A 13248-nucleotide genomic window follows, 5' to 3' on the forward strand; every position below is an offset into this window, starting at 1 on the left:
CTGATGGTGAATCATTTCTGCTGCTCATCTCAATCTTGTGGCAGTCAGACCATATGTACACCTATCATTTCTCTATTTTGAGGTCTCTTCCAACAAAAACTTTCTTTGCTTCTGAGCAAGTTTTGGCTACATCAAACACCATCCTGTTCTCGTTTAGAGCTCCACTACTAGCTCATTATTGCATTGCTGTCCTAAGACAGTATCTATGCTCCAAAATTGCTTTAATTGTAAAACACTTCAGGCTGATCTGAGAATATGTAATGTCCTATATAAATTCAAGTGTTTTTATGGTACTACTGTATGAAGCTTTTCTCTATGATAATTACATTTATTAGAATATGAGAGAAAGCTGGCTAGAAATCGAAAGATAGAGGGCGGGTTTTCCGTCCTGTCAGCCCCGTTTTCCAGCGCAGCGCCTCCCCGCCGGCAACAGGATTCTCCGTTCCCCCAGATGGTCAATGGGGTTTCCCATTGTGGCCACCCCACGCAGTCAGGAAGCTCGTGGGTGTGCTGCGGGTGAAGCAGGGGATCCCGCCGATGGAGAACCCCTCAGGGAGGGTGTGATTTAGTGGACCCATTCGCTGTGGGTGCAAATCCCGTTATGGCCACTAAATCGTGCAAGATGGCCGAAATGGGATTTGTGTCAGAGGGATCTCTGTTTCTGTTTACCCTGCCTCTCTGCTGGTGACGTGTTCAGGTTCACTCCCAGAAAGGGCATGATCCTGATTTCCATAATTTAAAATATATTGACATATACTTACCGGGCTTGATGCCGTTACGTCCGCCCAAGCCTTATGCTCCCATCCAGTTGGCGTGACATCACGCAGGTGCAAATCACATCCTCGTTTTCATTTTTGAAAACCAGTCGTGATGACTGCCCCAAGGGTGCAGAAGTGGGCATAGACCCTGAGTGGTGAGGGACATGGCTGAGCATTGCCCTGACACTGCCCCCTGGTTGTCCTTACCGGTCATGGCACTCCAATGCTTGCAGAGGAGGGGGGGTGGAGGAGGGGATGGGGAAGAGAGGTGGTGGTGGTTGCCCTTCTGGATGTGGGGGTTCGGGGATGTTCTCCTTGTCTGCTGGGGGTCCTGATCTCCTTTGGGAGTGAGGTCCCAATCTCTCTACTGGAGGGACGGTGGGTGAGGGTGGGGGGGTGGGGGGGGAGAGGTTCGATCTCTATGTATTTATCTCAGAATCCTGGCTTTGCCGGCATGTTTAACCCCGCCCCCTATTGCACAGAGTGCTGTTTAATGAGGTGAGAAAAGGCATCTGTGCAGCCAGCAAGTTTCACACAGCTTTTCCCGCCTAATCCAGACCCCAGCGATTTTGGGAAAAAGTCCACCCAGAGTTTCGACAGATCTTTAAAAAAAGAGTTAACAAAGTGAGTGTCACTCTGATAGAAAGTGAGACTGGTGAATTACTAATGGAGAATAAGGAGATGAATTAAACTGATGTTTTGGTATTCAAGATAGGGGATATAAGTAACATCCTAGAAATGGAAAAGAAAACTACAATCACCAGGGAAGTGGTACTCGGCTAATTGTTGGAACTGTGGCTGACAAGTCCCTGCGTCCTGATGGACTTCATCCCAGACTATTGAAATGAGTGGCTTGTGAGATAGTTAATGCATTTTCCAATATTCCCTAGATTCAGAGAAGGTTTCATTAGATTGGAAAATAGCATACAAGATGATCAGAGGATTGGATAGGGTGGACATTGAGAGCCTTTTTCCTCGGATGATGATGTCTAGCACGAGGGGACATAGCTTTAAATTGAGGGGAGATAGATATAAGACAGATGTCAGAGGTAGGTTCTTTACTCGGAGAGTAGTAAGGGTGTGGAATACCCTGCCTGCAACAGTAGTGGACTCGCCAACACTAAGGGCATTCAAATGGTCATTGGATAGACATATGGACGATAAGGGAATAGTGTAGATGGGCTTTAGAGTGGTTTCACAGGTCGGCGCAACATCGAGGGCCGAAGGGCCTGTACTGCGCTATAATGTTCTATGTTCTAACTGTAGCTCTTATATTCAAAAAGGGAGGGAGACCGAAAACAGGAAGCTACAGGCCAGTTAACTGAACATCTGTCATAGGGAAAATGTTAGTAGTTATTATTAAAGACTTTATAGCCGGGCATTTAGAAAAATTCAAGGTAATTAAACAGTCAGTATGGTTTTGTAATAGGGTAGCATGGTGGCGCAGTGGTTAGCACTGCTGCCTCACGGCGCCGAGGTCTCAGGTTCGATCCCGGCTCTGGGATACTGTCCATGTGGAGTTTGTACATTGTCCCTGTGTTTGCGTGGGTTTCACCTCCACACCCCAAAATGATGTGCAGGCTAGGTGGATTGGCCATGCTAAATTGGCCCGTAATTGTATAAAAATGAATTGGGTACTCTAAATTTTTTTTTTAAGTTACGGTTTTGTGAACGGCAACTCACGTTTAACCATTTTTTGGAGTTCTTTGAAGAAATAAACTGTGGATAAAGGGGAGCTGTTGGATGTACTACACTTAGATTTCCAGAGCCATTTGATACATGCCACATCAAAGCTTATTGTACGAGGCAGTGGTGCCCACTCTCCCCACTGCTGTTTGCCCTGGCTATAGAGCCGCTGGCAATGGTACTGAGAACGACGAGGGCCTGACAGGGAATAGTGGCGGGGGGGTGCACAGGGTCTCGCTGTAGGCGGATGATTTACCTTTATACATATCAGACCTGCTGGGGGGGATTAGAGGGATTATGGGGATATTAGAGGAATTTGGTCGGTTTCGGGAAATAAATTGAATATGGGTAAGAGTGAGGTCTTTGTGATTCAGGCAAGGGGGCAGGAGAAGAAATTGGGGGAGATGCTGTTCAAGGTGGTGAGGGGGAGCTTTCGTTATTTGGGCAACCAGGTGGCGCAGGATTTGGAGCAGCTACATAAATTGAATTTGGGTCCGCTGGTAGAGCAGATGAGGGGGGACTTTCGGTGGTGGGATGCGCTCCCATTGTCATTGGCGGGGTGGGTACAGACAATTAAAATGATGGTCTTCCCGAGGTTTTTGTTTGTTTTTCAGTGCCTTCCAATTTTTATCCCCAAGGCGTTCTATAAAAAAGTGAATGCAGTTGATCTCGGGATTTGTCTGTGCGGGTAAAACCCTGCGGTTAAGAGCGTGCGGGGGGGGTGCTGGCTCTTTCGAATTTTATCAATTACTGTTGGGCAGCGAATGTTGCGATGGTCAGGAAGTGGGCAGTGGGGGGGGGATCGGTTTGGGAACGGGTGGAGTCGGCCTCGTGTAGGGGGGAGCGAGTGGAGCACCTCTACCGTTTTCACCGGCCAGGTACTCCACAAGCCTGGTAGTAATAGCAGCCCTGAGGGTGTAGGGACAGTGTGGGCACAGATATGTGATAATCACCAGTTCGTTCCGGGGTGGGCTGGATGGGGGGGGTTTCGGTGATGGCTGCGGGCGGAGATCGAGAGATTTGGAGATGTCTTTTGATGAGGGTTTCCTGAGCTTGGAGGAGCTGGAGGAGGAGTTTGAGTTGCCAGGTGGGAATGGGTTCTGGTATCTACAAGTGAGAGATTTTGTGCGGAGGCAGGTTTCGATCTTCCCACACCTGCCGCACCGGGGATTACAGGATAAGGTGGTGTCGAGAACAGGGTAGGAGAGGGGAAGGTCCCCGAGATCTACAGGGAACTGATGGAGTGGGAGGGACCCCGATAGGGGAGGTGAAGAGAAGGTGGGAAGAAGAGCTGGGTGGGGTGTTGGAGGCCGGATTATTGGGAGGAGGCCCTGAGGCGAGCCAATGCATCCTCGTCGTGCACCAGGCTCAGTCTGATACAATACAAGGTGGTCCACAGAGCACACATGACTGTGGCCCGGGTGAGCAGATTTTTTGAGGGGGTGGAGGATATGTGTGGGCGCTGTGCAGGGGCAGGGGTCCTCCGAACCATGTCCATATGTTTTAGGCATGTCAGAGGCTGAGGGGTTTCTGGCAGAGGTTTGCTGACGTCATGTCAGAGGTATTAAAAGTGAGGGTCGTACCGAGTCCAGAGGTGACGATCTTGGCGTGTCGAAAGATCTGGGAGCCCAGGGGCTGAGAGAGGCCGATGTCGTGGCCTTTGCCTCCCTGGTAGCCCAAAGACGGATCCTACTAGGATGGATGGATTCGGAACCCCCGAAGTCAGGGATGTGGGTTAACGACATGGCGAGGTTTCTCAGACTCGAGAAAATTAAATTCGCCTTGAGGGGTTTGTTGCAGGGGTTTGCTCGGAGGTGGCAGCCGTTCATCGATTTCTTTGAGAAATATTAAGCTGTCAGCCGGGGGTGGGCGGGGTTGGGGGGGAGCATTGGGGAAACGAGTAAGGGCAGGAAAACCAACGGAAGAGGGGCTGGGGAAGGTGGCACTGTCTGTGTAAGCCATGTTGGCTGGGGTTTGTTACTGGGGGGGGTTTGTTGGTTATATTGTTTTGTTGAAATTTGATGTTTAAAATGGTTAAAATTATAAATGCCTCAATAAAATAAAAACGCTTATTGTGGAAAATAAAAGCTTAGGGGGTAACATATTGGCATGGATCGAGGATTGGCGAGCTAACGAAATAGATGGGTATGGTTGGCAAGATGCAACGAGTGGAGTGGCAGAGGATCAGTGTTTGGGGTCTCTACTTTTTATAATTTCTATAAATGTCATGGATGAAGGGACCAAAGGTATGGTTGCTAAATTTGCTGATAACCTAAAGATAGGTAGGCAAGTAAGTTGAGAAGAGGACATAAAGAGGCCACTAAAGAACATAAATCGTTTAAGTGAATGGGCAAAAACCTGGTAAATGGAGTATAAAGTGGGCATATGTGAAATTGTCCATTTTGGCAGGAAGAACAAAAAAAGTATATTCTCTAAATGGCGAGAGATGACAGAGCTCTGAGATTCAGAGGGATCTGGGTGTCCTTGTGCATTGTAGCCACCTAAAATGGCCGATTCCCTATTAATTTGGCCAAAACCCGATTTTAAAATGGCTAACCGAAAAGGCTGATGGGAAAGGCAGCCAACAGGACACAAACGGACAGCTGCAGACAGAATAGAGTATTCGGCTCTGGGGAAGTCGGCCCAGATCGATACTCAAGACCATTAGCAGCACATCAACCCAGACATCTGTAGTTTAATCGGCTATCCCCGGGAACAATTGCAACATATTAGCAATTGAATGCCGGGCCAGACCTGTCGGCGCCTGCAGTGGCCGAAACAAAGACAGGTAAACGACCACCCCCCGATCGAGGAATCGCCCCGTTATTGGATATATCGAACCCAGTGATTGGGAACATGTCCAATCACTTGGGACTCAGGGTCAAGGGCCGCCCCGAGAGGCGGGAAGCCCCGGGACCCTATAAAGTGAGGGGCCAAGTTCAGATCGCTCTCTCTCTCTCTCTCCCTTCGCCTGCTCGCGACCTTCGCAAGAACATCGACCAGAAAGCGTAAGTTTGACTCCAGCGATCGCTACCCGATAGAGACTCCTAGCCATCGACCCGTATCAGCCTCTTGAATCCCGCGGGCCAGGTCCGATTCGATAAGCCATTCATTTCCCTGACCTGGTGGGCCCTTCCTAAAGTTAAGTATTGGCCAGTAGTGGTAGGTTTCTATACAGAGAGTAGCATTATTGTGTAAGCATTACTTGTATCTAATAAATGACCGTTGATTTAAAACTTACTAAGCGGTGTGCTGACTTATTAATCATAACTCGAGCTTGAACCACGTGGCGGTATCAGAAAGATACCTGGCGACTCGTGAGCAAAGGTGACTTAATCAGAGGTAATAAACTAAGGCTAATAAGAGCAACAGCATGAATGACAAAAAGATATTTGGGAAGCTAATAGAATGTTGTCGTTTATTGCATGGGGAATTTATTACAAAAGTAGGGAGATTATGCTTCAGCTACACAGGGCATTGGTGAGACCACATTTGGAGTACCGTGTGCAACATTGGTCTTAAGGAAAGATGTAAATGCATTCGTTCCCAATTATTTTCTTCCAATTAAGGGGCAATTTAGCGTGGCCAATCCACCTAGCCTGCACATCTTTGGGTTGTAGGGTGAGACCCACACAGACATGGGGAGAATGTGCAAACTCCACACGGACAGTGACCCAGGGCCGAGATTGAACCCGGGTCCGAGATTGAACCCGGGTCCTCAGCGCCGTGAGGCAGCACTGCTAACCACTGTGTCACCGTGTTTCCCTGTAAATGCATTGGAAGCAGTTCAAAGAAGGTTTATTAGACTAATACCTGGAATGGGTTCGTTGTCTAATGAGGAAAGGTTTGTCAGGTTAGGCTTGTATCTGCTGGAGTTTAGAAGATTAAAAGGCGACTTGATTGAGAAGTATAGATCCTGAGAGGTCTTGGCAGGGTGGATGTGGAGAGGTTGTTTCTACTTGTGGGAGAATCTAGCACTGTTTATAAAAAAAAATAAATAATGTGATGCCCGTTTCAGACAGAGATGAGAAATCTTTTCTGAGGTTTGAGAGTCTTTGGAATTCTCTTCCTCAAAAGAGGGTGGAAGTAAGAGTCTGAATATTTTAAGATAGAGGCAGGTAGATTCTTGATAAGCAAGGTGATGAAAGGTGTTTGGAGATAGGTGAGAATGTGGAGTTGAGGTTACAATCAGATCAGCTATGATCTTATTGAATGGCGAAGCAGGCTTAAGGGGCCAAGTAGCCTACTTCTAATGTGTATGTTTGTATGTATTTATGAGTCAAAATAATCTTTAAACTTTTTATTTCAGTAAAACCAAGCCATCGAGAAGGATTAACCCAACTCCAGTCAGTGTAGAGCGGCTGCAGTCCAAACCAAAGATATGTTTCACCTCCACGCCTTTGAGCCAATCACTTTCTCTAACATATTCAGTAGGACCTGTTTCAGAGCCATTTTGGGCTGGGCTGGAGGGATTTGCTGCAGCTTCGACCCCTAGCAGCTTGCAGGAAGAGCGGGAAATGCTGAAAATTGAAAGGTAATTTTAAAAAGAAAATTAACAATACATGTGGAGGAAATTTCTATTTGTGTTCTATGTATTTCCATTTTTTCTGTTTCTACAGCACGTTGTTACACTTGTAGAGACACAGAAGGGAAACCTCGATGTTTCAGCCTGGGCTCTGTCCTGGCGTTTGAAATGTACAAATGACTTACTGATTAATGTCAGCATATTTTCAAGCTGTCCTGTTACATGTTTTCCTGAAGTAATAGATTGGAAAAGTGTTCTCTGAAAACTTATTTTATATGGTTTTTTTAATGCACCAGAATATAGATTTCAATAACATGGGGTATAAACCCCCCTGGAGGACAATAAATCCTTCCATTCATTTTGAGGGAATGACACCATCTCCTACTATACCAGCAAATAAGCAGAGAACTTAAAAGGCACAGGCTAAATTAGTTGCTAAACCTCACGACTGTGATGAAGACCCCGTTGCAACTTAGAAGGTTAAACCATGAGGGCAGGTTGCAAAAACTTGGTTTGCATTTTCTGAAATTTAGGAGTATTCACTTGCCAGGATTGTGCAGTTCAAACAACACTGATGAAGCTCAACATCATCCAGGGCAAAGCAGCCTGCTTGATTGACATCCCGTTCACCTCTGTAAGCAGTCATTTCCTTTGCACTGTGGCTTTCATGCATACCATCTACAGGATGCACTGCCATAAGACCATAAGACATAGGAGCGGAAGTAAGGCCATTCGGCTCATCGAGTCCACTCCACCATTCAATCATGGCAGATTTCAACTCCATTTACCTGCTCTCTCTCCATAGCCCTTAATTCCTCGAGAAATCAAGAATTTATCAACTTCTGTCTTAAAGACACTCAACGTCCCGGCCTCCACCGCCCTCTGTGGCAATGAATTCCACAGACCCACCACTCTCTGGCTGAAGAAATTTCTCCTCATCTCTGTTCTAAAGTGACTCCCTTTTATTCTAAGGCTGTGCCCCCGGGTCTCCCCTGCTAATGGAAACAACTTCCCTACGTCCACCCTATCTAAGCCATTCATTATCTTGTAAGTTTCTATTAGATCTCCCCTCAACCTCCTAAACTCCAATGAATATAATCCCAGGATCCTCAGACGTTCATCATATGTTAGGCCTACCATTCCTGGGATCATCCGTGTGAATCTCCGCTGGACCCGCTCCAGTGCCAGTATGTCCTTCCTGAGGTGTGGGGCCTAAAACTGCTCACAGTATTCTAAATGGGGCCTAACTAATGCTTTATAAAGCTTCAGAAGTACAACCCTGCTTTTATATTCCAAGCCTCTTGAGATAAATGACAGCATTGCATTTGCTTTCTTAATTACGGACTCAACCTGCAAGTTTACCTTTAGAGAATCCTGGACTAGGACTCCCAAGTCCCTTTGCACTTCAGCATTATGAATTTTGTCACCGTTTAGAAAATAGTCCATGCCTCTATTCTTTTTTCCAAAGTGCAAGACCTTGCACTTGCCCACGTTGAATTTCATCAGCCATTTCTCGGACCACTCTCCTAAACTGTCTAAATCTTTCTGCAGCCTCCCCACCTCCTCCATACTACCTGCCCCATCACCTATCTTTGTATCATCGGCAAACTTAGCCAGAATGCCCCCAGTCCCGTCATCTAGATCGTTAATATATAAAGAGAACAGCTGTGGCCCCAACACTGAACCCTGCGGGACACCACTCGTCACCGGTTGCCATTCCGAAAAAGAACCTTTTATCCCAACTCTCTGCCTTCTGCCTGACAGCCAATCGTCAATCCATGTTAGTATCTTGCCTCGAATACCATGGGCCCTTATTTTACTCAGCAGTCTCCCGTGAGGCACCTTATAAAAGGCCTTTTGGAAGTCAAGATAGATAACATCCATTGGCTCTCCGTGGTCTAACCTATTTGTTATCTCTTCAAAGAACTCTAACAGGTTTGTCAGGCACGACCTCCCCTTACTAAATCCATGCTGACTTGTCCTAATCCGACCCTGCACTTCCAAGAATTTAGAAATCTCATCCTTAACGATGGATTCTAGAATCTTGCCAACAACCGAGGTTAGGCTAATTGGCCTATAATTTTCCATCTTTTTCCTTGTTCCCTTCTTGAACAGGGGGGTTACAACAGCGATTTTCCAATCCTCTGGGACTTTCCCTGACTCCAGTGACTTTTGAAAGATCATAACTAACGCCTCCACTATTTCTTCAGCTATCTCCTTTAGAACTCGAGGATGTAGCCCATCTGGGCCTGGAGATTTATCAATTTTTAGACCTCTTAGTTTCTCTAGCACTTTCTCCTTTGTGATGGCTACCATATTCAACTCTACCCCCTGACTTTCTTGAATTGTTGGGATATTACTCATGTCTTCTACTGTGAAGACTGACGCAAAGTACTTATTTAGTTCCTCAGCTATTTCCTTGTCTCCCATCACTAGATTACCAGCGTCATTTTGGAGCGGCCCAATGTCTACTTTTGCCTCCCGTTTGTTTTTAATGTATTTAAAGAAACTTTTACTATCATTCCTAATGTTACTGGCTAGCCTACCGTCGTAATTGACCCTCTCTTTCCTTATTTCTCTTTGTTATCCTCTGTTTGTTTTTGTAGCCTTCTCAACCTTCTGACTTCCCACTACTCTTTGCCACATTATAGGCTTTCTCTTTTGCTTTGATGCATTCCCTAACTTCCTTTGTTAGCCATGGCTGCCTAATCCCCCCTCTGATAACCTTTCTTTTCTTTGGGATGAACCTCTGTACTGTGTCCTCAATTACTCCCAGAAACTCCTGCCATTGCTGTTCTACTGTCTTTCCCACTAGGCTCTGCTCCCAGTCGATTTTCGTCAGTTCCTCCCTCATGCCCCTGTAGTTCCCTTTATTTAACTGTAACACCTTTACATCTGATTCTACCTTCTTTCTTTCAAATTGGAGATTGAATTCTACCATATTATGATCACTGCCTCCTCAGTGCTCCCTTCCTTTAAGATCTTTAATCAAGTCTGGCTCATTACATAACACTAAGTCCAGAATGGCCTGTCCCCTCGTGGGCTCCATCACAAGCTATTCCAAAAAGCCCTCCTGTAAACATTCAATGAATTCCCTTTCTTTGGGTCCACTGGCAGCATTATTTACCCAGTCCACCTGCATATTAAAGTCCCCCATGATCACTGTGACCTTGCCTTTCTGACATGCACTTTCTATTTTGTGGTGCATTTTGTGCCCCATGTCCTGACCACTGTTAGGAGGCCTGTACATAACTCCCATTATGTTTTTTTTGCCTTTGTGGTTCCTCAACTCTACCCACACGGACTCCACATCATCTGACACTATGTTGTTTAGTGCTATTGATTTAATTTCACTCCTAATTAACAAGGCAACCCCGCCCCCTCTGCCCACCTCTCTGTCTTTTCGATAGGTTGTGAATCCCTAGATGTTTAAATGCCAGTCCTGAACCCCCTGCAACCACGTCTCTGTGATGCCTACCACATCATACCTGCCAGTCACAATCTGGGCTACAAGCTCATCTACCTTGTTCCGTACACTGCGTGCATTTAAATATAGCACCTTTAATTCTCTATTGACCGTCCCTTTTTGTTTTCTTAGTGTGGTGGACCTTGGTTTACTGAGCCTTTCCATACACTGTCATATTTTGTGGGATGGGGACTATCGTAACCTCTCCTGAGTTCTGTCTTTTCGTGCTTTTTTTGTATTCCTAAGCAGCTACGCTTCCCACTGATTACTTCACCTCTTGGTTCCCTGACTTTCCCTCCCCCCCCCCCCCCCCCCCCAATCTCTAGTTTAAAGTCCTATTCACCACCCTATTTACTCTTTTCGCCAGAACACTGGTCCCAGCTCGGTTCAGGTGGAGACCATCCCAACGGTATAGGACCCCTTGTCCCAAAACTGATGCCAGTGTCCCATGAAAAGGAACCCCTCATTCCCACACCACTCTTTCAGCCACGTGTCAACTTCCCTTATTCTTGCCTCCCTATGCCAATTTGCACGTGGCTCGGGCAGTACTCCGGAGATTATGACCCTTGAGGACCTGTTTTTTAATTTGAATCCTAGCTCTTTATAATCTCTAAACAGGTCCTCTTTTCTAGACTTGCCTATGTTGTTGGTACCGACATGGACCACAACAACTGGATCCTCCCCCTCCCTCTCCAGTATCCTTTCAAGCTGGTCAGAGATGTCCCGCACCCTAGCACCGGGCAGGCAACATACCATGCGGGACTCTTTATCCTGCTCACAAAGGATACTATCTATCCCCCTGATAATAGAATCCCCTACAATTACAACTTGCCTATTTACTCCCTCCCCTTGAATGGCCTGCTGAACCATGGTGCCTTGGTCAGCTGACTCATCCTTCCTGCAGCCCTGTTCGCCATCCACACAGGGAGCAAGTGCCTCATACCTGTTGGACAGGGTCAAGGGCTGAGGCTCCTGAGTTCCTGACTGCTGGTTCCCTTTACCTGCCTGACTTGCAGTCACACCCTGCTGTCCCTGGCCACTGGCAGGATTTAAACTACTTACTCTGACAGGTGTGACTGCCTCCATAAACAGTGTCCAGGTAAGTCTCCCCCTCCCGGATGTGCCTCAGTGTTTGAAGCTCAGACTCCAGCTCATCAACTCTGAGCCGGAGCTCTTCGAGCAACCAACACTTACTGCAGATGTGGTCGCTGCAGCTCGCAATGGGATCTGCCAGCTCCCACATCAAGCAGCTCAAGCACATCACCTGACCAGCCATCACTAATTAATTAATTCGTTTAATTTAAGTTTACCATAACTCACCAAGGCCATTTTGGCAAAACCCCCCAAACCCATGAGTTCTACCACCAAGAAGGACAAGGCCAGTAGGCGCATTGAAACACCACCATTGCAGTTTCCCCTCCAAGTAATGCACCACCCTAAATTGGAACTATATTATTTTATTGTCACTGGATCAAAATAAGTGCTCCCTGCCTAACCGCTTTTGTGAAATGGACTGTGGGCCACCTTCTCAAGGCAATTCAGAATGAACACGAAATGGGAGCAGGAGTAGGTCATTCAGTCCCTTGAGCCTGCTCTGCATTTCGATACGATCATAACTAAAATGATTGTGGTCTCAACTCCGCTTGCTGTTTGCGAGCTAACTGACTCTCTTAAATTTGTTTTCAGTGTAATTCTTAGCAGTCAGGATTGTTTAGCAGGATTGTTGTCACATCTAATGTTGGACACTATGTTTTGAGTTTTGCAAGCACAGGCTGGTTGGGTGCAGTCAGTACTTTGCCTGTTAACAGCCGAAGTGGCATGCTGTTTGATCTGCTCCACCAGTTTTTTGGCCGTACAGCTTAAATGCCTGAAATCACACCAGCACTGAAATTCATACACCACATTGCCTGTTTGTTATACTGCCTGTTTGACGGCAGAATGCTTTCAGTAGCGGATGCCACTAGTGTTGCTTCTGCATAGTAACCGTCCAATGGCTATTGCTCAGGTTTTGTGGGTAATCTGAGGTAGACTGAACACTTTCAGTTTTGGATCCAATCATGATGCAACTAGCGATGATCTGATCAGGGTGGCTATTGTCATCATGCTTGCAGGATAAGCAAGGCTCGGGCCCTATTTGCAAAGTTTCCAACACGGCTAACCTTAGTTCATGGAATTGTAGGAATCCCACCGTGTCCATTGACCAGTGGAGGTAGGTTTGCGATCGACAGTAGTTAGAGAGCCCGTTGGCAACTTTCAACAAGCACAGAAAATAAAGGGAGTTTGTTTGACTGCTCTGCTTCAAAGGTGAAGTTGAGCACAGGATGAAGCCCATTAAGGTGTGTAAGATGGAAACAATGAAACTAGAAGCAGGAGGAGACTTTTTGACCCTTTGAGCCTGCCCAGCCATTAGTATGATCATGGTGGATCCTTGATCTCAATGTCATATTCCTGCTTTATCTCATTCCCCTGGATGCCATTAAAATCTTCTGTGGTAGAGAATTCTACAAGTTCACTACCCTGTGAGTGAAGAAACTTTTCCTCATCTCAGTCCTAAATTGTCTACCTATGTCCCCTGGTTCTAGATTTCACAACCAGGGAAAACATCCTCCCTGCATCTAGTCTGTCCAGCTCTGTTAGAATTTTGTACATTTCAATCAGATCTCCTCTCATCCTTTTGAACTCTAGTGGTTACAGGTTCAATCAAAACAACCTCTCCTAAAAGGACAGTCCTGCCCAATCCCAGTATCAGCCTAGCAAACATACCCTACACTCCCTCTAGGGAAGTGGATAGGGAGACCAAAACTGCTCGCAAT

General features: G+C 46.5%; 1 protein-coding gene across 2 annotated transcripts in view; it reads left to right on the plus strand.

Annotated features, from left to right (window-relative positions):
* LOC140398667 (codanin-1-like) overlaps positions 1–13248 on the plus strand; it is a 162957-nt gene that overhangs the window by 18161 nt on the left and 131548 nt on the right. For both annotated transcript variants that reach the window (XM_072487634.1, XM_072487643.1), the window contains exon 3: positions 6754–6978. In XM_072487634.1, the coding sequence (XP_072343735.1) occupies positions 6754–6978 (225 nt within the window). The remainder of the gene's footprint in view (positions 1–6753; positions 6979–13248) is intronic.

Source organism: Scyliorhinus torazame, chromosome 2, assembly GCF_047496885.1.
Source record: "Scyliorhinus torazame isolate Kashiwa2021f chromosome 2, sScyTor2.1, whole genome shotgun sequence".
Taxonomy (NCBI): domain Eukaryota; kingdom Metazoa; phylum Chordata; class Chondrichthyes; order Carcharhiniformes; family Scyliorhinidae; genus Scyliorhinus; species Scyliorhinus torazame.